Genomic DNA, 24,573 nt, shown 5'->3' on the forward strand with positions numbered 1-24,573 from the left:
AAACAAAAACAAAAAAACACATCTAAGCATGCTATTTCCCTGCTTAGAAACCTCTGTTGGAATCTGATGCCTGCAGGAGCATCTCCAAATTCCACAGACTGACATCTCAAACTCTCCAAAAATCCAGCACCAGTGTAGTCCCTCAGCCTCATCTCTGGTACACCAAACTCATCAAACCTAAATACACCAGATCCACCCTCCACCCCCAGTCCCTGCTTTCCATACGCCATTCCTTCTGCCTAGGATGCCCTTCCTCCCTTCTCATGTTCAAGCTTCCTTTCAAGGCTCTACTCAAACAGCTCTCCTAAAGCCACTCTGGTTCTCCCCAGGCCTCTGGCCACTAAGTCTCCAGGCCCTCACAGCACTGTCTATTCAGCTGTATGTTCATTATATCTGTCTTTAGGCCAATTGTCTGTTTTGGACTTCCAGATCCTTGAGAGCAGGATCTGACTCATCTTTATGCTTCACTGCCTGGACTGAAGCCTCATTCGCAGAGATAAAGGAACAGTGAAAATCTAAGACTCTTCTTCGTGGAGAGCCTGCCAGTTTGATGCATCAATGTAAACACACACTGTAGCACTACTCTACGGACTTGCTGCCGGGAAAGCCTCCCATCTCCCAAATCCCCCTCTCCTGGACTCTTTCCAGAGCCACTGGCCTGCTGCCTTCTATCTACAAACTTTTCAAACTGCCAGCCCTTCCACATCTCCCAGTGCCTACTATTTCCCAAACCCTGCTAGCACTCTTTCCATTATAGAATATCCCACTATGAAACTCTCCAAGACTGACACAGGAAACTTCTGGTTTGCTCAGTGACCATCACCCCAAGAACCTAACCCACCTCTTATCACAGGCTGTGATTTTTTTCCCCCCAGAATGTTTGTGTATGTTCCAGATATGCCTGCTTTGTCCATTTTGGTGAATCCTTAGTCTTGGAGGGCAGTAGCCTTGTCCACCACTTCCTAGAGTCTCTCCTAGGGTGCCGCATGTCCCATGCTTACAAATTTGGAATGAACAAAAGAGAGACTCTTGTGGCTGGTTTTCTTTGCTCTATTTCCTGCCAGGCCCTGTCTACTCCATCACTCTGCACTTCTGGCAGAACATCTCTAACTTCTGTATCCCCCCCCCCCCACCGCCAGTTTCTCTCGATGGCCCAGAGGGCTCTCCATTCAACGGTTTCTGTCTCCCCAGACCTTGGATGGCTTCATCTTTGTGGTGGCCCCAGATGGGAAGATCATGTACATCTCGGAGACAGCCTCAGTCCACCTGGGTCTTTCTCAGGTAGGTGAGTGGTCCACACCTCCAGCCTTCAGTTTACAGCCAGGGCTGGAGGTAGGGTCGGGTGGGGCTTTCCCAAAGCTTTTATAGGTGTTTCTGGGACTGGAAACATCTCAGCTGGCAGGAGGTCTGGATCTCCCTCTTTCTCTACTTATCCTTTAGCATCCACCAGCCAAACAATGGCTACCTTTTTGAGCTGCTACCATAAGCCAAAGATCATGGGAGGTGGTTACATACTCATGTCGTGATGTCTTCACCAGAACATTGCCAGGAAGCTACTACTATAACTACTTCAATTACTATTATTATTCTTTCCTCTCATAGATAAGGAAACTGAGGCTTAGATAGGTTGCAATAGGTAGCAGGCAGCAGAACTGGCATTAGAACTCAAGACCGACTCTAGAGCTGTGGCTCCTGTCCTCATAGCCCTGCAGACCTCCGGCTGAATCTTCCAGCCCCTCCGTGGGGCATCCCACCTCCTCGGAGACGGTGATACCCCCCTCTTTACAGGTAGAGCTGACCGGGAACAGCATTTACGAATACATCCACCCTGCGGACCACGACGAGATGACGGCGGTGCTCACTGCCCACCAGCCCTACCACTCTCACTTCGTCCAGGGTAAGGCGGACGCGCGCCGGCGACACTCCGGCCCATCGCAGCCCCTGGTAGCTCTTCCTCCGTTAGCCGTGGCAGGGACATGGCGCCGCGCCGCCGGCCTCACGTCCTGCGCCTCCGTCCGCTCCTCTCTCCAGAGTACGAGATCGAGCGCTCCTTCTTCCTGAGGATGAAGTGCGTCTTGGCCAAGAGGAACGCGGGCCTCACCTGCGGCGGCTACAAGGTGCGTGGCTGAGAGGGGAGATCCACGCCCCGTGGCGGCCGCGGCCACCGAGCCTGGTGCAGGTGAACGGGGCAGGACCAGAGGCGCGTGCGGCGGCGTGGGAGGGAGGTTCAGGCCGCCGGGACCACAGTGCCCCGCACGCGTCACAGCGCCGGGCGCACCGCCAGGGCCATTAAACTTCGCGAGCACCTGGGGACTACGTTTTAAGATTGCATACGTCTCACTGGGGCCGGGTGCTGCCTGGCCGCTGGGGGTCTTAACCTGGGGCACGCAATGGGCCTTAGGGGTGTGTAAAGCGTCTGAAACTGTCGGTAACTTCGGTGGATTCGTAGAGTTTACTCACAGCGTCAGATTCTGCCCCCTCCCCTGCCAGAGGTTAAGAACCAGCGCTTTAGCTGGAATCCAAGTTTTTCTTGTTTAATAAGCACTAAACATGATCAGAATGCAGGTTCCAGGGCCCCACTTTGCGATCCGGATGCATTAGGGTTGGCCGGGCTCAGGCCTCTGCATTTTCCTCAGCTCCCAAGTGAGTTCACTGGAGCAGTACAGTCGTTCCCTTGAGACACGTTGGAGCCCCGATAACTTTGGACACTTCAATGCGCGGGCGTGGCCCACAGGCGTTTGTGGCCGAGGAGAGTCTCCAGATGTTTCAGTCCCTTCGCCCCCTTTTTGGATGTTTCCTGGCTGTGGCTGAGTCTCCCGCCCTCGCCGTCCGCCTCAGGTCATTCACTGCAGCGGCTACCTGAAGATCCGCCAGTACAGCCTGGACATGTCCCCCTTCGACGGCTGCTACCAGAACGTGGGCCTGGTGGCCGTGGGCCACTCGCTGCCTCCCAGCGCCGTCACGGAGATCAAGCTGCACAGCAACATGTTCATGTTCCGCGCCAGCCTGGACATGAAGCTCATCTTCTTGGACTCCAGGTGGGCGGTCAGGGCGGGAAGGGGTCACCCCTAGAGGGAGGGCGGCCCCCACTCAGTCACCGAGAGCTCCTCGTCTACCTTGTGAGCCCATTTTGCAGATGAGGCGACTGACAGGGCCCTGCGAAGTGAGGGTGGGCACCCAGCGCTGAGGCGATTGTCGAGGGTGGGGACGGCCCAGCAGCCCGCGCTCATCCCGCCGGGGTTGCTCTCCGCAGAGTGGCGGAGCTGACGGGGTACGAGCCTCAGGACCTGATTGAGAAGACCCTGTACCACCACGTGCACGGCTGCGACACCTTCCACCTGCGCTGCGCCCACCACCTGCGTAAGGCGCCACGCTGCCCGGCCCGGGGCGGAGGACGGTGGGGGGAGGGGTGGGGGATGGTTGGAGAGGCCCTGCGGGCGCCTGCCCCAGCACCGGTCCCACTTCATTTCCCTCCTCATCCGCGGGCCCTCACACAGGCCGAGGGAGAGCCTCTGAGTTTCTGAGTGAAGTTCTCCCAGGAGGGGTCTTGTTCTCCTATTGATAGCCGCCCCCCTCCCCCACCAAGATGGAAGCGGAAACCGAGGCTCGGCCACTTGGCTCACGCGCGTTGACTCGCTTCAGCTTTGGATACAGCTTTGCTTTGAGTTTAATCTCCGAGACAGGGAACCTGAGCATCGGAGTTGAGCGGCCCAGACCTTCCGTAGGTAGAACATCGAGTGCCGGGAATCCCCCAACTTTAAGTGTTGCCCTCCTTGCTAACCGCGAGGGACCCGAGCACTCGATGCAAATGAACAGGACAGTCGGTTCATTTGGGAACGTTCTAACCAGAACGTTCTCTCCCTCCTGCCCTGGGAGCAGTTATCAGGGCTCACGGGGGACCCGCCCTCCCACCGACAGGGATTACATTTGGACCGGTTCAGGAGCGGGTCCGTTCACCATCAGCTGCCTTGTGTCTCTCCATCAGTGCTGGTAAAGGGGCAGGTGACCACCAAATACTACCGGTTCCTGGCGAAGCACGGCGGCTGGGTGTGGGTGCAGAGCTATGCGACCATCGTGCACAACAGCCGCTCGTCCAGGCCGCACTGTATCGTCAGCGTCAACTATGTCCTCACGTGAGTGCAAGTCTGGGACCCCTTTGCCCACTGCAGGCGACCCTGGTTTCCACGAGGGTGCAGGTGGTGGGCACGGCCGTGTTAGGCGAGACTGGGGTCCGCGGGGACGCCGGTTTTGACCCTGAGCGCCGGCTGAGGGGCAGCTCCAGCACTTTCGCCGCTATGAAGAGACTTTCTTACGTTCTAGAGAAAGATTTAGGACTTTTCCCATCCACAGTCCATATTTGCTTTCTACTCTCTCTCTTTTAACCTTTTAATCTAACTCTGCATTAAATAAAACAATGCGGCAGGAAAGAGAGAGAGAGGAGGGTCCCACGTACGGAGCCGTTTATAGTTAATAAACAGGACATCTGTTTCACTTTTTCAAAGCTGGGTTTGAAGTTCTTAATTTTAACCAGAGTCTCCAATCAAAGTTAAGAGTTCTGAGAGAGTGATTCCTTCCTTGAACCACAAAGGGGGTTTAAGTGACCAGGAGGGTCTAACTTTAACCTCCAGAAAGCAAAGGGACCCGACCTGAGCTAAGACTGCAAGTCTTGGCAGGCGCCCAGGCCCGGCTTGTTGTGCAGCATCCTCGCTGCGTGAGGAGCCGGCCTCGCGGTGCCACCTGCGGGCGCGGCTGGCTGGGCGGCCTCGGTGGCTGCATTGGAGCCTTACTCTTTCTAGAAACAATAATCATTTCTGGTTAGCGGTGTGGCCCTGCAGGCTGACCACGTGTCCTGGTGTGCCCCTCGTGAAGAAAGCACGTTCTGTGTAATGTTTGTGAAAATAAAATTGCTTGGGGTTGAAGCCTTTATGAAGAACGCTTTTGTGTGCAGAGTTACCTTTTTCTTTTTTCTTTTTGGTAGAGGTTGAAATTCTTGTGATTTTAGGTTACCTCAGCAGTTATTTACTTTGGAAGCATTGACACACCAGGGCACTTAGTAGAAATGCTATTTTGACATTAGGAAGTTGGTTAAAGGGTGCTATTTGGAATAAGACTGTACTATTGGCCATGAGGAGTAGATTCATTTCACGTTCTTTTAAATTAACAAATTAAAAATGTAGTAGTTGGAAATATTATGCTTGGCAATAAGATTATTTACTCTGTGCCCTGTTTAATAAGAAAATTTAATTCAGTAGGCTTGGAAAATGAATTTGGTTTAAATGAGGATTCAGTATTCAAGAATAATAGCTGGTTATTAAGAAGAACCTTTTTATTTCTTTCCTTTTAGTAAGTGGTATTAAAACAAATACTGTTAGGTTCTTGTAATAGCAAGAGAGCTGTGGATTTTAACAGAGAGCAGAAAACATACCAGTATTTGGGGTACCATGAAACAAAACCATCTATTTTATGAATGCAGTTTTTCATATTGTTAAAATAAACGTAAGAGAAAATGGCAAAACATAATTCATAAAATAAGCCACTTTGTGGAGTAGAAGTATTAAAGAGTGAAAAATTATGTCTGCTCACCATGGAAAGGAAATGGACATTCTTTAAGAAGGTGCTTTGTATGTCTGAGACATCACGAGCATTATACATACACTCTGTTCTATGGTGGGTGCCTGTGGTTATAATCATTTTTTATCAAACAGCGGGTATATAGTCACACAGCCCCATATAAATGATCAGAATGCAAGTTAGACCTCCCAATGGGTAAACTTAATTTATGTTTAGAGTCATTTTGAAATATTCTGTTTTGTTTTCCAGGGGATAAGTGTACTTCTTTCTTCTGTTGACTCTGTCATTCTTCACTCTACACACTCCTTCAGAGCTGCAGGATTAGGCTCCCAACTCTACATCAGATTAAAAAGATGTAATGAGGATAAATGATTTACAGAGGGAAAAATAACATCGCACACATTTTTCTGAATGTTTTATACCTCTGAATGAAAGTAGGAATAAACACACAGAAGCACACAAGATGAAAAGCTGAAATTGATTACCCTTTTATGAGGCTCAGCTCCAATTCTTTGTATAAAAATTCTTAGGACAATTTTTATAGCTGCAAATGTGGAAACTGCCTTAGATGGAATGTCATCAAGTGGCTCTGTGTGTGTTGACAAGATTTTCATAATGAACAGGTTGCAGTTTGTTTGATGTGTATATCACACATCTGGCTGGAAGTTACTAATTTACATTGTCTTAGCAAATTAAATAGATGGCTATTGATTCTCTATGGTAGCAGTGAACTACCACATACATTTGTTTCAGGGCTAGTTCTCTATGAAGCCTGAGAATGATAAGTGAATTCTTTCCAAATACACCACCTCAAACAATATACTTAAAACCACAAGCCCCCCCAAATAACTTGACAGGCCAGATGTTTTCCAAATTTAGACAGTTTAATAGCATACTTTGTGAAGGGGTTTTCATGTCATGAAAGTAGAGAGAATGTTAAGTAGTCATTGGTCAAATGAAGGTGTGGCATTTTGGTGGAAGCTACATTCATCAGAAACTCATTTTTTTTTTAATTGGACAAATCTGGGAATTTATTTGAAGGATATTTTTAAAAATTCATTTTGAAATAATTTTATACTTTTGGAAAAGATGTAAGAAAGTGTAAAGCACCCCTGTATAGCCTTCACCCAGATTTTCACCAGTGGTTAGCATTCTGCCACTATGCTTTGGCATTCCTAATCTCTCCCTTCCTTCCCTTTCCCCCTCCAAATATATACACATGTACATATACATGCACAAATATTACTATCTTTTTAATGAACTATTTGAGAGTAAGTACAGCCATCATGCTCTTTTACCCCTAAAAGCTGAAGTGTGTGTTTCCTAAGAACAGGGACATTCACTCATATAACCACAGTAGAATTACGAAAAGCAAGAACTTTAACACAAATATAATACTATTATCCAATATACATACCTTATTCAAATTTCTCCAGTTGTCTCAATAATGTCCTTTGTAGAAAAACTTCTATTATTTTTTTAAGGTCCAGGATCCAATCCAGGATCACACATTGCATTCAGCTTTCTGTTTCGCTAAGTCTCTTTTAGCTAGAACATTTCCTCATGCCATTTTTGTTTTTCATGAAAGTGACCATTTTAAAGGGCACAGGCCCACTATTCTATACACTGTCCTAGAAACTCAGTTTTCTAAGTTCCTGGTGGTAAATTTATTGTTGAAGTTAAAATATGCCTAGAAAAATTAGTCATTATTATCTAACAAAAGCAATGATGAATAGAAATGTTCAGTAACCTTGTTTTTTTTGCGGTACGCGGGCCTCTCACTGTTGTGGCCTCTCCCGTTGTGGAGCACAGGCTCCGGACGCGCAGGCTCAGCGGCCATGGCACACGGGCCCAGCCGCTCCGCGGCATGTGGGATCTTCCCGGTCCGGGGCACGAACCCGTGTCCCCTGCATCAGCAGGCGGACTCTCAACCACTGCGTCACCAGGGAAGCCCCCTAGTAACCTTGTTTTAATAAGCGACTGCGACAGTGATTGTAGGAATTTTAGAGGCAGGTGGTGTTTTTACTGGCTTTTGTCTGACCACTGTACAAAATGTTGGTGTTCTGGAAATCTGGAGAAGAAAGAGAGAAGACATTATGATTAAATTTAAAATTTTTTCTTAGTTTTTCTCTGGGTCCTTGAGGTTCACTGAAGCTTGTATAGCTCTTCATTAAAACTCGCCCCCCCGAAAAAAACCCCCAAAACAGGAAAAAAAAAAAAAGCTGACCAGCTCGTGACTTTCTATAAGACACACATACCCTTTTAGCTTAAAAAAAAAAAACTTTCTTATAAACTTTGAGTGCCCACGGGGTTTGAAATAAGTGTTAAGTATGACAGGCCCTGCTCCCTGATTATTTTCAAGAGGAGAGGTGAATGGAGCTAGTGTCTAGTAACAGTGAATGTGGGGAAAGTCCAGAAAGTATGGAGAGTGAAAGAGAGCATACTGTGTAAAACCAAAGTAATTTTCTTGAATTTGTATGTCCTCGAGTTTGTTTAATTAGTAGTGTTAGTTATTCATAGCCAGTTCAGACGGAAAACATTAGTACTTAATGTGAAGAAGATTGAAAATGTGGAACACCCAATAAACTGTGAAAAGTAATTTCTAGAAAAATGAACAGTCTTGCTTCTCTTTATGTTTTAATAATTAAACTTTTTAAATCTACTTTTAAGGATCAACCAGTAAGGTGTAACAATCTCATTTTAAAATATTTTAAAACGTAAATTTTTCAAACATACAAAAAAGTTGAAAGAATAGTACAATGAATATCCATATACACATCATCTATAATACAAGCCATATTTGCTTTCTGTCTCTCTCTTCCTATATGTATGTCTATTTGTATATACATTTTTTTCTCCACTGAATCATCTTAAAGTAAGCTACAGACATCATGATACATCATCCTTAAATAACGTTCTCCTACATAGCCACTGTACGTTTATTACGGCACATTTTAAGTGTTCAAATTACTGTGTGTAGAAGGTTGCAAAAATATACATGAGATCTAGTTTACTGATGCCATTAAAGACAATCCGCCACTGAAATTCATGAAGTACTCACTGATGCGTGACCTCATTTAGGATGACTGATAGACAGTATTTTGTGAGGGGACTTCTGTAGGATATAGTAGTAAATGTTAGTGTATTTTAAACTAGACTTCTAATGAGAATTGTAAGCTAATACAATTCTGATATTTCGCTTGGAAAGTAAGAGAGAAGATTTTCAGAGTAATTTGGTAATTTTGGAATCAGATACATTTAATATCTTCAACCATTTTTTTGTTGTTATTGTTGTTGGTAAAGAAGCCTTCTCTGTTTATTTCCTAAGTTTAGAGTAGAACGGTGTTTCAGTGGAAAATCTCACATGCTGTTTTAGAGTGATTCACTGAACATATAGAAGAAAGTAATTTTGTTTCTTACAGTTTCTATCTCAGTGTTACAGAAAGCAGAACAAGTAGACACAATTTACATTAGTGGTCTATATAACACTTGCTATCTACTGAATAATCCTTTGAATTTGTAGAAAAGTTAGGGCAAATGCCAAAGGAGACATACTTCCTTCATAGAAAAGAAAAAAAAAAAGACGGTGTCTACACTGTAATTATTGCAGGTCCCATAATTTTTGTTCTTCTTTGCATAAAACCACTGTAGTTCTCACAATTTAAAAGGGTTTTTAAGTGTTAACATATTCTGTGAATATAAACCCTTACGTATCCTTACCATAAAGCAGCAGACATTAAAATATGCTCATATAAGTTTGCCTTTCAAGTGTGTTAATAGTGCTGAGCTAATTTGAGCACTTAAATTTTAAAAAAATTTAATTAATTTAAAGGCCCCGTGATATTATTGCTATTACTACTAGGAAACTTTAGAAAATGATTTTTAAAAACTTGACCAATAATTTGAGTAGTTATAAAAATGGACTTTATTTTTCTGGCTTTTGTAGCAAAACCACCCTTTTCTATTACAAGTAATGTCAAATGAAGCACCTTTTGACTTAGCAATCTACACCAAAATATGAAATAATTTATCCTCGTGCCTCAGATCGATGGAGCACGCATTGCATAGATTTAATGTTTTTGATCATGAAAAATAATAATCATGTACCAATGTATACCCATAAATTAGGTTTGATCCCTAATTGTGTTGAATTATTATTAGGATAATATTGAACATCAAAGCCCCTGTTGTCCTTTTCAAATGATCTTTTATGTAACTGAATGGTCATAGAAACAAATTGAAAACACATTTGTATAGACAGTAATTTATAACAACCAAAGCTATTAATAGTAATTAATAATAATTTTATAACTACCAAAACACTTTATTAAAGGAAAGGACTGGGACATTTAGTCTGTTTTACAGTACCTAATACCAGTACTCACTTAAATAATCTTATCCTTCATACACTTTTCACTAGTTGTAATTTTTTTAATCGAAATGATCTGTATTTAGTTTTGAATTTCTCATTTATACTCAACATTTTCCCTCTATGCTGAATACATATTTCTTTTAAAGCGCTGCCACATTCATTGCTTAATTTGCTCTTTTGACATCTCTGTACAGTGGTTGGGGCCAGGATCACACTCCCCATTTTCTAGGTGAGGAAGCTGAGGTCAGATCTGCTGAGTAAGTAGTGAAGCCAGGGTTAAAGCCTGGAATGTCAACTGTATTCCCCAGTTCTCTGTATGGTGATGGTGGGGGAGAAAATGTCTGGGAGAGAGGAATGGCTTTAAATGAGTAAGGCCTGTAGTGTCAGGCCACCCAGCTTCTGGATAGGCTTTTCACCTGGTCTCACGATGGAACATTAAAACGCTGCCTCTGTGTTGCTGCTTCACAACTATGTTCAGGTATTGACAATTGAGGGGGTTAAAGTAGCAGTGCTACCTTCTCAATGACATTCAATTAAGAATGTATCTTTTTTTTTCTCCTTTAAGGGCATTTTCACTGTGTAAGAAAAAATGTGGCCTGCAAACATTTTAGTTTTTTATTGAATTGCTTGCCTTTAGATTACCCAGATACAATATTGCTATTACTAATTATTTCTTTTCTGCAACCAGATTTAACATTTTATGTTCTGGTTAACAAAAGTCAGTGAATTGGCAAACCAAGTCATCCTTTTTTTTATCACATGAGACACCAAATTACCTCCTGTGGTGGCAAGCTATTTGAGAGAGAGAGAGAGAGAGAGAGAGAGAGAGAGTGTTTCTGGGGGTCAGCACTGGCCCTTTTCTGTTTTTGAAGGATAATGGCAGAAAAGGTTGTCCCCTGGGGACTGTGTTCAGGGGCTGGGGATGGAGAGCTTCCCAGCATGCTCTGAGCGGGTGTGTCATCCTCTGCCCCTTTGGCAGCGCTGCTGCCTGGCTGCTTCCCCTTCCGCAGGCCCCTCTGGCTTCCACTCCTTCCTTTGTTGTTACCCTGACCTGGATGGCACTGACTCACAAGACCTCCCCTTTACTTCCTGGGTGGAGGCCACTTGGTGCTTACTAAATGACCAGACTGACCACTCTTCTCTGGCTGTTGGGAGGAGAAGGGTTCTGATCTTTGAGTCACATCGTGGAAAAACATGGATCATTACATTTGAAGGCAGGGATTCATCCATGTTATTGTGAATGGATGGACAAATTCAAATAAGGCTTTACTGGAACTCCAGAGAAACATGTTTTTGTCTTTTGACTTAGTGTGGTCATGAGGCAAACGCTGTTATGTTTGGTACAAGAGGTGTGTGTGTGGAGGTGGGTGGATTATGCATACCTTTTTTTTTTTAAATTGAAGCATAGTTGATTTACGTTTTTTGGATTATGCATATCTTGATAATTTAGTAAAAGGCTGCTACTTCCTTCCACTTATCCAGTGCTTTCCTCTCTGTTTTCTGTTCTCATTGGCTTGTGACATCTTTCTAGATGAGCAGGCAGTGATAGAAGACTCATTTGGGTTGAAGTGCTGGTGTCTGTGTTTAAGCCATCATGCAAAAAGGATTGGTTGGAGTTTAGATGGAACCTGGAAATACCCCAGTGCCTATGGGTGGAGGGATTTAACATTCTGCCTTGTCTGAAGGAGTAACTTCCCATCTCCTTTCCCCCTGCTGCAGGCATCCCAAGGTCCAGAGAGCTGGCAGTGGGGAGAGGTGATCCATGGTGAGGGCAGGGCTAAGGGCCATGAGAGAGGAACTTGCTTTTGTTGGGCACTGACAACGTTAGGGGTCTGGCTGAGTCTGGGCCATCTGTTTACCATCTGTGACTTTTACTCTGGGAAGTTATATTGCACTAGGATCGTGATTTTGTTTTTTTAAAAACACAGTATCATTCGAAGCAAACTGCAAGGGAAAGGCGTGGGCTTTGGTGTCAGATGGATCCAGGTTCAAATATGCGTTGCTGCATAATAGCTGTGAGACTTTGAGCACAGCTCTACACCTTTGACCCTCTGTTTTCCCATCTGTGAAATGGAGACATTTGCATACACTTTTTAAGGACCGAGGGGGATTAAATAAGATACTGTACGTATAGCACAGTACCTGGCAGAGAGCAGATGCTCAAAATATCTTAACTGTTGTTACTAGCTCTTGCCAATTATGTGACTTCAACTGAAATACTTTGGAAGGAGATGAATAATTCCCTCTTTAACTTGGATTTCAGGATCCTCGAATCCACAAATTTGAGTGTTTATTTTCTTTCCCCTCCCCAGTCCTTCCATTCACACCCCTCCAAGCATTGTGCTCTTTGTGTGTGGTGGCTTCTATAGTTTGACTAGGCTCACCCTGTTTTTCACTGGTGTCACTGTATGCTCTAGAGGGAGCTGAGATTTCTGCTTGGATGGAGGTAAGCCAGCATTTACCAAGTGCCTTATTTGTGCCAGGCAAGCTAGAAGGTGCCTTACATGGTGAAATGGTGTTTACAAGGAAAAAGAGGGTTCTAAGAAACTGAGGTTAATTTCTGAGGTTAATTTTGTTGGAACCAGTGTTTTGTCAATTTTACCAAGTCAGTAATTATAATTTAAAGTGAATAAAACCTGTGACAGTGGCATTTTTGGTGATCAGTGGAGGCTTTTGTATGTTCCCTATCTCTCTACATGGACTGGGTATGGCTATCTCACCAGTGTTTTACAGAGGATGGCAGATTGCAATGATTTATTGCATGTATACATGAAACAGAAGTCTTGGCTTCTCTTGAGTAGTTTACAATTTAGTTGACAAAATAAAAGAGTTTCATTTAAATATTTAAGAACTCAGATTAGTCTAGTTTAAAATGATATGGTACACTTGCACTATTTGCTAAGGGCACAGAATTCAAAGGAGCTTTAAATGAAGGTGGAGGTGTCAGGGAAGGAGTAGAATTTTAAGGGTTGGACAGAAGTGGAATCTTTTGAGATGAAACAATGACTTCCACACATTTGTCCCATTGTTCTTTTTCCATAAGTATTTCTGTGACAGTCACTCTTCAAATTCGATTCAGCTGTGCTTATCTCACTGCTCTTGTCTAAGCTGGGTTTTTCTCTCTTTTTTTTTTTTTTGTGGTACGCGGGCCTCTCACTGTTGCGGCCTCTCCTGTTGCGGAGCACAGGCTCCGGACGCGCAGGCTCAGCGGCCGTGGCTCACGGGCCCAGCAGCTCCGTGGCATGTGGGATCTTCCTGGTCCAGGGCACGAACCCGTGTCCCCTGCATCGGCAGGCGGACTCTCAACAACTGCACCACCAGGGAAGCCCAAAGCTGGGTTTCTTTCTGTCTCTACCTTTTTACCTGAACTTTTTTTGTTGGAACTCAGCGTGTTCCATCAGGATTGGAAACTATTTTCCCCAAAGCTCGTACCTTTCCCAAATGAGTACTAGTATATCTTCAACATGTTCATTTGACTTTAATAATGAATATATATATTTTTAGCATCCAGGCATAGGACATAGTTTTTAAAGTTTTAAGGGATGTCAGTATTCTGAATTGAACTTAAAATCTTATTGAAATGAATACACAGTGGCGCCACAGTGGTATAATGGTTGTATTTAAAAAATTATTTGTAGGAAGTAAATGTGAGATATACATTAGGACAACAAACAGAAGCAGAATGGAGGAGAGGGAGGTGCAGAGAAGCTATGTGGCCAGCTCCAGATTTGCAGAACCGGAAGGCCTCCCCAGTGCGGCGTTTGACATTGTAATCCTACTACTAGAATATGATGCAGCCTAACCCCCAGGCTTCTTACTTAGATGTTTCAAACTCTGATAACCATAGGGACATTTTACAAGATATTTGAAAAATGTGTTATGAAATGAGATATCACTACATTTTATCATGCAATATCATATTAGTTAAGGGTTTGGGCTCTGGGTCTGTTGCCTATTTAAATCCCAGCGCTGCCACTAACTCTGTGATTGTGGGCAAATTGCCTAACTTCACTGCCTTTTTTTTAATCTGTAAAATGAGGGTAATAATTATATCTACCTCATAGAGTCATTGTGAACATTACATGGATAATGTGTGGGGTTCTTGGCACTGTGCCTGATTACAAAGTAACATGGGATAAGTGTAAATTATTAGGGTGATTATTTCAGTGAAATTAAATAGAATAATTTTTGACCTGCCAGTAAACGCAGAATAAATGTCTGTGAGTCTTTGGGCTGAAGGAGGGAAAGCACAAGTCTTCAGAAGGCTGAGGGTTGCCCAAGAATAAGTCACCAAACATTCTGAGGCATCTGGAAAGGACTGTGAGACCATCCTTCAGTTGGTTAGTGCTAATAGGTCTTTAAGTATTTATAAATGATTTATTGAGCACCTATTATGTGTCAGGCACAGTGCTAGGTTCTGAGGACATCGAAATGAACAAGACAATATCTGAAGGAAAAAGAAGTAAGCACAAGTCCAAGCTATAGCCTACCTTGATTTCTCCATAGATTTACTGATGACTGAGATTCCTTCCTGGGGGGAAGTGCTTCCATCCACAATTAGAAGGAAGAGGGCCCAAAGTACCTTGGGACTGTTAGGGCGCCCTTGGGGAATAAGCTTGCAGGGGCAGTCAGACTCCCCTCTGGTTAGATGGTGGGGAGGGAGCGGATGCAGTGAGAGGAGCCGGGCCTCTGGAGAGAGGGGTGTGTGTGTGTGTGTGTGTGTGTGTGTGTGTGTGTGTGTGTGTGTGTGTGTGTGTGTGTGTGTATGGAGATCATGATTGGCAGCAAGGTAACCGATTGCAGGCTAAGAAGTCCAATTTTAATTCTCACAAGGATATTACCCAGGGCAGGTCCTGTGTATCTCATTACCTGAGCCAGAGAGAGAGAGCAGTTGTGCCCAGGTTGACTTTTGTCCTGTTGGAATGATGTTGAGAGTAGATTTTTGTTCTGCTTTGACTGTGATTTGTGAATATTTTGTGGGGCTGACTTCTAATAGGGTTAAGCATCTCAGCAAATTTTAAATTGAAGAATCTCTCTAGAGTCAAAATAGTCTTTGCCGATTTATTACATTTTTAGGAAGTGTTGCTAATTATTTTAGGTTAATGTAATTAAACTTTTCTTTTGTAAAGGGAAATTCCCAGGCATTGCTGCTGCCTTGCCCCGGAGAGACTGGAAGATGGTTGTCAGCTCCAAGCTGAAGGAGGGGTGGGAAGGTGCTCTTGTTTGTTGCCAAGCTTAGAAAGGTTGGGGAATAAGAAGGACTCGCATTTGAGCGGCGGTTATTTTGTGCCAGAGGCTCAGAGAGGCCAAGTGACTTAGCCAATATAACACAGCTCAAGAGAGAGCATACCACCCCAGGGCCCAGACTCCAGAGCCCGTCCAACTTCCTATTTGGTATGCTGTTTTTAAGCTGGTAACATTGTACTAGGGTGAACCATATGAAATTGCCATTTCTGTATATTGAAATAGTCCAAAATTGGCAATTTTATGATTCCACCTATTGCTCAGGAAGTAATAGGATGTTTTGCAGAGATTTTACCAAGGTCTATGGATAGTTCACTCTCTTGTTCAATATGGGTCTCCATTGCTTCCCAGAACCAGTCAGCTGCTATGCAGTATGCTCACTTCCAGGCCCCAGCCCATCTCCCCTCCACCAGTTTAAGCACCAACGGTCATGACATGTTCACAAAACAGCAGTCCAGAAGCATCACCTGTAGACCATTATTTTATTCAGAACATCTAATATTTTACCAGGATTCAAATGCAAGCTGCTGTCTTTACTAGAAGGATATCTTTCCTTTGATTGATTGCTAAATAGATAGAGCTTGTGAAAGGATCTCTTTTTTTTTTCCCCTGGGATTTCTTGTTCAAACAGAATTTGTTGTATCCACATCAGTAAAGCCGTGCTAATATGGGCTGCTGGCCAGATCGTGGAAATAGCCTCATTATGTTGAACTGGATGTCATAATGGTACCCATTAAAGTGGGATTCTCTCTGTGTTTGTACTTTTAAATCCAAGTCCCTTGCCACTTTTTACATCTCTCTGAGAATAGCAACATTCTCTAGCAATGCAATCTGAGAATGTGCTGGCTCTCTCCTCCTACTATTGAAAACCACGATAAAAATAGAATCCTGGTTTCAGAGCATTCTTAGGGGTTTGTGGCTTGCTTCTGCTCCTCGGTCATTCATTTCACTCTCTGCGCTTGTGATGACTGTAATGTGTTCTGGTGGCTGAAAGTAAGGACCCACGAGATTTACTTCTTTCAACACTCCCATTAATTGATATCGGTGTCCAAATATACGACAGGAAAAGAGCAGCATTTTATTTCCTCCAGAACACAGACCTACTAGAGAATGGACTTGAGGATATGAGGAGGGGGAAGGGTAAGCTGTGACAAAGTGAGAGAGTGGCATGGACGTATATACACTACCAAACGTAAAATAGATAGCTAGTGGGAAGCAGCCGCATAGCACAGGGAGATCAGCTCGGTGCTTTGTGACCACCTAGAGGGGTGGGAGGGAGACGCAAGAGGGAAGAGAGATGGGAACATATGTATATGTGTAACTGATTCACTTTGTTATAAAGCAGAAACTAACACACCACTGTAAAGCAATTATACTCCAATAAAGATGTAAAAAAAAAAAAAAGCCATTAAGAGACTAGTAATGTCACAGCATTTCTATTAGCTGTTGAAATCTTGCTACAGTCCTGGCAAAGTGAAGTATTTGTTGTGCTGGATTTGGGTAATGGACCCCTGCAGGGTTACAGCTCAGAAATGCTGGAAGGATGAAGCCCACAAAAGGGAGGGCAGAGTGGGTGTCAATCTCATTCCTGCAATTAAAGCAGTTCAAGAAATAGCAAAGTGCAGGGTGGTATTCATTGTGAGGGTTAATTGAAAACCAGGGGAAAATATTTAGAGCCGCTACATGGCATTTCACATTGTAATCACTTTTCTATTTGTGTCTCATCTTGTTGACTCAATAGGACCTTCATTATAAACAAATTTCTATCATTAGAATTAGCTTAATTTCTGTGACTGTAATTAAGAGGATGGTAAGAAATGTTGTAGAGCCTAGTCCTCTCTACTGAAAACTGGGCATGTTTCTTGCATTCGCTCCGCAAGTATTTCCCCAGTGTCTACCACATGCCAAGCTCTGTGGTAGGACTCTGGTATGACCAAGACAGACAAGGTTCCTACCCTCATGGAGCAAAAATTTTAGTGGGAAGAAATAGATAGTACTTATAAACAAGTAAATATGTTGTATAATGTCAGGAAATGAGGGGGAAAAAATTAAGGGAAAAAGAGATAGAAGTGGTCAGGGAAGTCCTCTCTGAGGACTCTTAAATGAAGGGAGGGAGGCAGCCATACCAAGACCTGCAGGGAGAATATTTCCAGCAGTGGGAAGCAAGTGCAAAGGTCCTGAGGTGGCAATCAGCTTGACAAGTTGACAAATGGAGGAGGTCACTATGGCTGGAGCAGAGAAAGAGAGAGGAAGAGCAGAAAAAGAGGATGCTAGAATAGGCAGAGTCAGATCATATTGGGTCTCAAGGCTTTGGGAAGCCATTGGAGAGTTTTGAGCCAAAGGCATGGCATGACGTAATTTAAGCTTTGAAAGGATCGTCTGGATGATGTGGAGAATAGGCTTTGGGGTGGGTGATGGGAAGAGGCAGGGAGACCAGTTAGGAAATGATTGTAATTGCCTAGATGAGGGAAGATGATGGCTTGAAAGAGGGAGGTTGTGGTGAAGGATCAGATTCAGGATGTTTTGAAGGTAGACCAATGGGGTTTGCAGATGAACTGGATATGAGTTGTGAAAACAATAGGAGTCAAGGACAGCACCTAGGTTTTTAGTCTGAGCAACTTGAGTGAATCATGGGAAGAAGCAGATTTGTAGGAAAGGGCAGCAATCAAGGGTTGTGTGTGGACATGTTTAGTTTGAGATACCTGTTATTCATCAGAGTGGAAACACCAGGTAGGCAGTTGGATCTGGGTGTCTTGGAGTGAGGAGGTCTCAGCTGAAGATGAGGGTCATCAGCATATGGAATCTAAAGCCAGTGGAGGGGCTGAGGTCACTAGGGAGTGGGTGTTAATAGAGAAGCAGCCTGAAGACCAAGCCCTACAGCTCTGAGTGGTTTGGGGTCTGCAGGAATGGGAAATGCCCAAGAGGAGGCTTGAAAGGAAGCAAACAGTCAGGGATGGGAATTGTTTGGTGAAATATATGCAGTCAGGGCAGGCCCTGGGGAACATGTGAATTTTGTCTTTGGAATGTTCCCTCCCTTTTCAGTGGTTTTCCATCTTCTCTGTGGTGCCCTTTCTTTCAACGGATTCTTTTAGTTTCTCTCATCCCTGATAACAACTGCTCTAGTTCTCAAAGCGTGGTCCCCTGACTGGTAGCGTCAGCACCATCCAGGAGCTTGTTAAAAATGCAAATTGTGGGCTCTATCCTAGACCTACAAATGAGAAACTCTAAAGAGTGGAGCCCAGCAAGCTGTGTTTTAATACATTTTTCATGTGCTTCTGATGCATGCTGAAATTTGAGAATCACTGCTCTAGAGAAAGAAGCTTATAAACTGAATCAATGAAGGATAATAGATGAGGTTTACCCTATTATCCTTTTCTGAGCCATCTGTCTAAAGCCAAAGAAATAAATGTCTAACAACAGATATTGAGCATCAACCACTAGACCAGTCTTGAGACATATTCACGGGAGCCAAGGAAACATCTCCAGCCCTAAAGATAATAAAAGCAGGCATCTGTCTTTAGTAGTAGGCTGTATTTATAACTATATATTCTGTATAGTATTATACAAGCTCTCTGACTCCAAATATGGGGACAATGAAAAATTTGGCATTTCAGTGGGCAATTCAGAATCTCTAGCAACAATTCAGAACTTATTTTGTTAAAACACAGCTTATTTACCAGGCAATTTAAAATATCTGAATACCAAGACATATAATAATAATGATAATAAAACATTTGTTGAATTGTGAATTCTTATTCATAAAATACATCTCAAATTTATTTTAGCTGTTTAAATAATAGAGTTTAATGTATATTTAGTTAAGCATTACAGTAGTAAGGACTTAAGGAGATTAGAAATAAATGAATCCAATTAAAGAACACATCTGTGAGATTTGATATGTCCTAGGTATGAATGAACTGTTTGCACAGCAACTGTAAAGAAACCGTTAAATGATTAACTATCTAGAAGAGGTTTAATCAAGAATAAATGCTATAGGACACATTTTAAAATATTTAAGTTAAACAGATGAAGACTTTGTGCATTTGAAAACATCGCATCATGCCATCATTTTTTGCTGCATCTTTTCCCAGGGAGTTCGAAGACTGAGGTTCAACTTTTCTGTGATCTGCAGACATGTCAGGGCCTTGTGTTGTGTAGGAAAGGGCAGCGCTTCCAACAGTGCCATGAGGTTTGGCTTTGCGGGGCCTCCTCACACACTGTGGGGAATTGGGGGACCCTGAGATCTTGTGGATAGGATCCCAGTGTTGGGGAAAGATTATTTCTTCGCGATTACAGGTATTTTTCTGTTCCTGGAGTTTGTGTGGAGTTGAAAACAGGAGGTGTGCCCTTTCACCCTCTCTGCCAGAGGATTGTAGGGTTTAGGAATCAGCTTTGTAAGGGTCAGAAGAACTATGTGAGAAAGCTATTCCTGTGAGAATAGAACCTCAGCCAAATATAAGGTGTTAGGTGATGGATTCCCCCATCGCATATCTATCTTAAACATAGGCAGGGTTTTAAAGAGAACATATATTTGAAAAACATCAGCTTAATAATTGACAGTGAAAGTGAGAGGGATGGACAGAGAGGGTGGAGAGGTGAGACAGAATGCAAAGAGGGGGCCAGAAAAACATGTGTGCATTTTATTTTCTATTTGTGAAAAATTTTAAATGTAAGAAAAACTTGGTTGATATTAATATCATTTTTTACTTTCTTTATATTTGGCTTTTTTTTCTCCTCCAGAAGTGGGCTAAAATTAGGGATTCTCCTGGGAAAGGAGACCGACCATTTTTAATTTACGCCTTTGATGAAAGAGGCAGCACATTTTGCATTTAATTTATTCGAATCTAACTTTTAAAGTCCTCCTCAAGAAAATAAGACACAGCACAGCTATAAGATCAATAGGATTTGGAACTTAGACCAGGAAGATTCACAAACATACCTAAAACTTTAGTAGCTAGATATAGAATGAATTCTGAACGTAAAAAAATAAGTTCCTCAGAGCAAGAAATGTGGCCCCAAAGTAGGGTTTATGCCATTTAAACAATGACAAATATGTCATCTATAACTCATATGGAACTAAATTGTTTTAAGAAGCTCTGTGGCAAGACTTTCTTTTTTTCAGTTATAAGTAATATTTTAAGTTATAGTCTCCAAAGAAGGAAACGTAAAGTCCTATAGTTCACTTGAAAGCCTTCAGAGACAGATAATTCTGTCAGGTAGGAAGGGTGGAAAATAGATCAGAAAGAAAGTGAAATGTACAGGCACCAAGAGAGCATAAAGTCATTTGGACATTTAAAAATTATAAATAGTGTGCATGAGAAATTGAACCTATGGGAAAAGAAGTTTAGTAGTGCTTTCTCTCTTTGTAATTTAACATTCACAAAGAAGAAACCCTGGATATATAAGGAAAAGAAATTGGGGAACCATTTCACAATGAGGTAGGAGTGCCTGAAATTTGCCTCAATTAGTGTTTCTTTTTCAATAATTTTTTTTCTGATTATAAAACTCATACATGTTTATTACAGAAAAAACTAAGATAATGTGGAATGGTATAAAGAGAATGTAAAGAACATCATTAATTTATTTTCCAGAACTCCTCTGTTAACATTTTAGTTTTTTGCCTCCCACTATGGTACATGCATATACATGCCTATACAGTACATGTTGATTTAAAAAGAGAAAATTTTTCACATTGTCAATAGTATTTTTCACATTGTTAGAGTAAAAAAAAAATGAATGACTGCATAGTATTTTATCACATTAGTAGGCCATAATTAAGTAATGCTTCTATTGTTGGTTCCTCCTATTTGTTTATAATTAAATACAAGAAATTACACTGATAAACACCCTTGTATATAGACTTTTGATACTCATCTCTGATGATTTTCATAAGATATATTCCTAGAGGTGGAATTACTAGATTTAAGGTATGAACATTCCTAAGACTCTTGGTAAACATTGCTAGTTCACTGTCTTAGCAGTAGTATATAGAAATACCCATTTATTTCACCTTGCCTTCATTGAGATTTACTGTCATTTAAAAAATCTTTGCCAATTTGAAAGGCAAGAGTGACATCTGGTAGCTGCCTTAATTCACACAGGTTACTAGTAGTGAGGCAAAACCTTAAAAAAATTATTTCTCAGCAATTTGTGCACTGCTTACATCCTTTTCATGTTTTTCTGTTGCAGAGATATTGTATTCATTAGTGATTTTTGGAATTGTTTCTCTGGATGTTTAAAGCACTATTCCTACTCACCCCTTCATTACAACTGTAATGGTTCCAAAGACACGGTTGAGGATGAAATTAATTTAGTATTCTAGTTTGCCTAAATATCACATATGCCATGCCTGAATTATAACTTGATAAAAAATAAGTGCATTTAATTAATATACGTACCACTAAAACGGTAGCATATGATTTGTTTCTTTGACTTAAGATCTCACAGAATTTCAGAATGATCATTATTAATTATAATCTGGGAATTTGAGAATCCCTCACATAAACTTGCTTACTTAGCAGATATTTCTTTCTTATTTATGTAGAAATGTTTGCCAGTTTTTTGAATTTTTGGTCATTCGGATTGGAGTAGAATAACAGTTTATTGCAATGAGAATTATTTTGTTAATCACTTGCAAGTGAGCGTCTGTTCTCTGTAAGATATTTGTGCTAGACAGTAAACAGAGACTACTAGAAGATAAGGAATTTAAGATATGCCATTCACTGTGAGACAGATTTACAAGTGCCAAATGAGGGTGGGACAGTGACTGGTAGAGGAGCTAAGAGGAGGGAGCAGGGAGAGATCACTGTGGCCAATGGGGAGAAGGGAACAAAGTCAGATGCAATATGGTGACCGGTCTGGATTGAACTATATTTCAACTTGTGTCGTGGGTTTGTATGAAAGTGTTACACTATCCCTGCTGTGAGGATGGTTGGTCTTGCCACATCTTACATTATAGTTTTTGACTTACTTTTTGGTTGTTGTTGTTTGTTTACATCCCTGTCTTTCCTTCTTGAAATCACAATGTGATAGTAAACCTCATTCACTATCATGTAATACTTACTCTCACATACGAGAAGGGTAAGTCATCCCTTACCCTTGTGAGGCCATCCACTCCATAGCATGTTGGATGAAACCTACAAAATGGAGGAGAAAGAGGTTTCTAGGCAATGTTTATGGAAACCCCAAGACTTTTGGGGAACTACTAAAATCACCAAATCAAATGGAGAAAACCACAAGGGGCAAACACAAATCCACTTATTAGTATGAGACTATTACATTTAGTATTAGTATGAGACTATTACGAAGGGTAATAGTCTCATATTACTATGAGACTATTACATTTCCAAGGGTGCCTTAGCCTAATTTCCTAGCAGATTGTCTAAGTCTGTGAGCCCCTCACAGTATGGAATCCTCCTTATCAGATATCTCTGCTGGGCTCTGTGGGGGCCTGAAAATGAAACAGAAAGTAGGTCTCTCTGCTGCAGAGGTCTACCCAGTGGCCAGGCAGCAACTCTGCCAGAATCAAAAGAAGGTCATGCACTTCGTGTAACAGTGACTCTAGAATCCAATTAAAAAGTTTAGTATAAGGCACAGTCATTCCTACTTAATCCGATCACGGTTTAATGCAATCCTTTTCTTATTTCAGTCAGCGCCTTTGGAGCCAAATCAATTGTATGTCTTTGTTTCCACGTTTTCCTCGGTAATTTGATCACCTTCAGCCGTTAAAAAACAACAAAAAAAGCTCAATTGGGAAATCTGGCAACATCTTTTACAAATTGCCACATAACATAAAGTCAACAAACTCCAGAAGGCCAGCTCCAAAACAGACGTGACAGAAACCAAAAATTCAGTGGAAACAAAGGCAGAAAAGGGTAAGGCAGAGCTGAAGAGGGAAATTCTTGCAAAGAATCTTGACTCAGCATGAGCTGATCAAATACTGTTGATTACTTCTCTGTATAATCATCCCAACTCGCTTGAAGGCCGTACATATGTTGGTGCTGCTGTTGGCATCATGGATGCCAGTCTCCCAGTCAAAATGCTAGACATAATATTGATGCATTTCTCTGAAGCGGACAGTACCTTTCAGCAGCGAAGACACCTTTCATTTGCTTTGCAAGGGCATCACAGTGAGCTTCCCATATGGCAATTTGGCATTTACCTTGTGAGTGGTCGTGGAATATTGCTTAAGGAAAGGCTGAGAAGGCCAATGATGCAAAAATAGCCCCTTTTATTCTATTGGAATTTGAGTAATTCCAAATATGTACATGCCTATTATAAAGTTTAGAGTAGACTCAGATGGTTAATTCTGCAAATTGAATGATTTCTGACTGTCCATAATGGAATAAGAGGATTACTTTGGTCTGTGTAAATATGGGTGAGATTGACAAGCTGCAAGTCCTAGTGATTGCAAATTACCCATTTCACATAGCTTTCAGAGCCTAGGTACCTGAGGATGTCTATGGCGCTGGTACAAGTCATTAAAAAGAGAACCAAAAAAAAGTAAATTGAAAAATATGCCAAATGGCATATGTCAGTTCCTCTTTCAATATGCCAATCATATCTGGGAGAACAGCGTGAGCTGCCCTTGAGAGGGTTACCTATGGGGTCCTTAACATGGTCTATGAGGCACTTCTCAAGAAAGCTTGAGCAGGGCTGAGTCCTTCCTTTATTAAAGTCACCTAAGTCAAGCTCCTCACCATTCTCATTTCAGAGTCTAAGTTCTGTGCACCCACGTATTTTATTTTGTCCCACTCCACAGGGAAGCACTGAACGGCTTTACTAGGCATACAACTAACTTTGAGGATGTGTGTGTATACCAGAATACACCTCACTAGGGGGAGGGGGAGAGGTAGAGCCAGACTCTTCTTTGTGTCTGTGTTTGGAGGAGGGAAATGGAACTCAGTAATGTGATTCCCATCAGCATCTAGACCTTTAATCTATACAAATGAAATACTCAATTTAATAGAATTCTGAAAGTAAAACAAATGCTTTGTTCTCAGTGAATCTGCCATGCAGAGTTGCTCTTGGCAGTACATCAACCGTACTTGAAATGTCTTTAAGTGGGTATTTTTTTATTGTGCTTTTCATCCTAACACATCTTCTGAGCTGTTAGAGTCTCGAACAGAGAAACAGGAAGGCCGAGCTCCTCTCCGAATGCCAGGTCTGTTTTGCTCTATGGTCTTCATTTGCTGACTTAGCAATAAAGGACTTAATGAACTTAATAAATATGTTGGCCACACTACAATACAGTTTAGAAGCTAAAAAGGAACAGAGCAAACGAAAATGAGTTTGAGATAGAAAGGAAAGAAATACAGCATAGGGAAGTATTTGTAATGAAAGGTATTACAGTTGCTACCAAAGTGAAACTGTCGCTTTGGGGAAAT

The 24,573-nt window shown here is 42.2% G+C and overlaps 1 protein-coding gene across 2 annotated transcripts in view; it reads left to right on the forward strand.

Annotated features, from left to right (window-relative positions):
- SIM1 (SIM bHLH transcription factor 1) overlaps nt 1-24,573 on the forward strand; it is a 72,702-nt gene that overhangs the window by 13,235 nt on the left and 34,894 nt on the right. For both annotated transcript variants that reach the window (XM_067702477.1, XM_067702478.1), the window contains 6 exons: nt 1,192-1,281; nt 1,789-1,897; nt 2,032-2,117; nt 2,839-3,038; nt 3,254-3,360; nt 3,986-4,133. In XM_067702477.1, the coding sequence (XP_067558578.1) occupies nt 1,192-1,281; nt 1,789-1,897; nt 2,032-2,117; nt 2,839-3,038; nt 3,254-3,360; nt 3,986-4,133 (740 nt within the window). The remainder of the gene's footprint in view (nt 1-1,191; nt 1,282-1,788; nt 1,898-2,031; nt 2,118-2,838; nt 3,039-3,253; nt 3,361-3,985; nt 4,134-24,573) is intronic.

This window comes from Pseudorca crassidens, chromosome 13, assembly GCF_039906515.1.
Source record: "Pseudorca crassidens isolate mPseCra1 chromosome 13, mPseCra1.hap1, whole genome shotgun sequence".
In the NCBI taxonomy this organism is placed as follows: Eukaryota; Metazoa; Chordata; class Mammalia; order Artiodactyla; family Delphinidae; genus Pseudorca; species Pseudorca crassidens.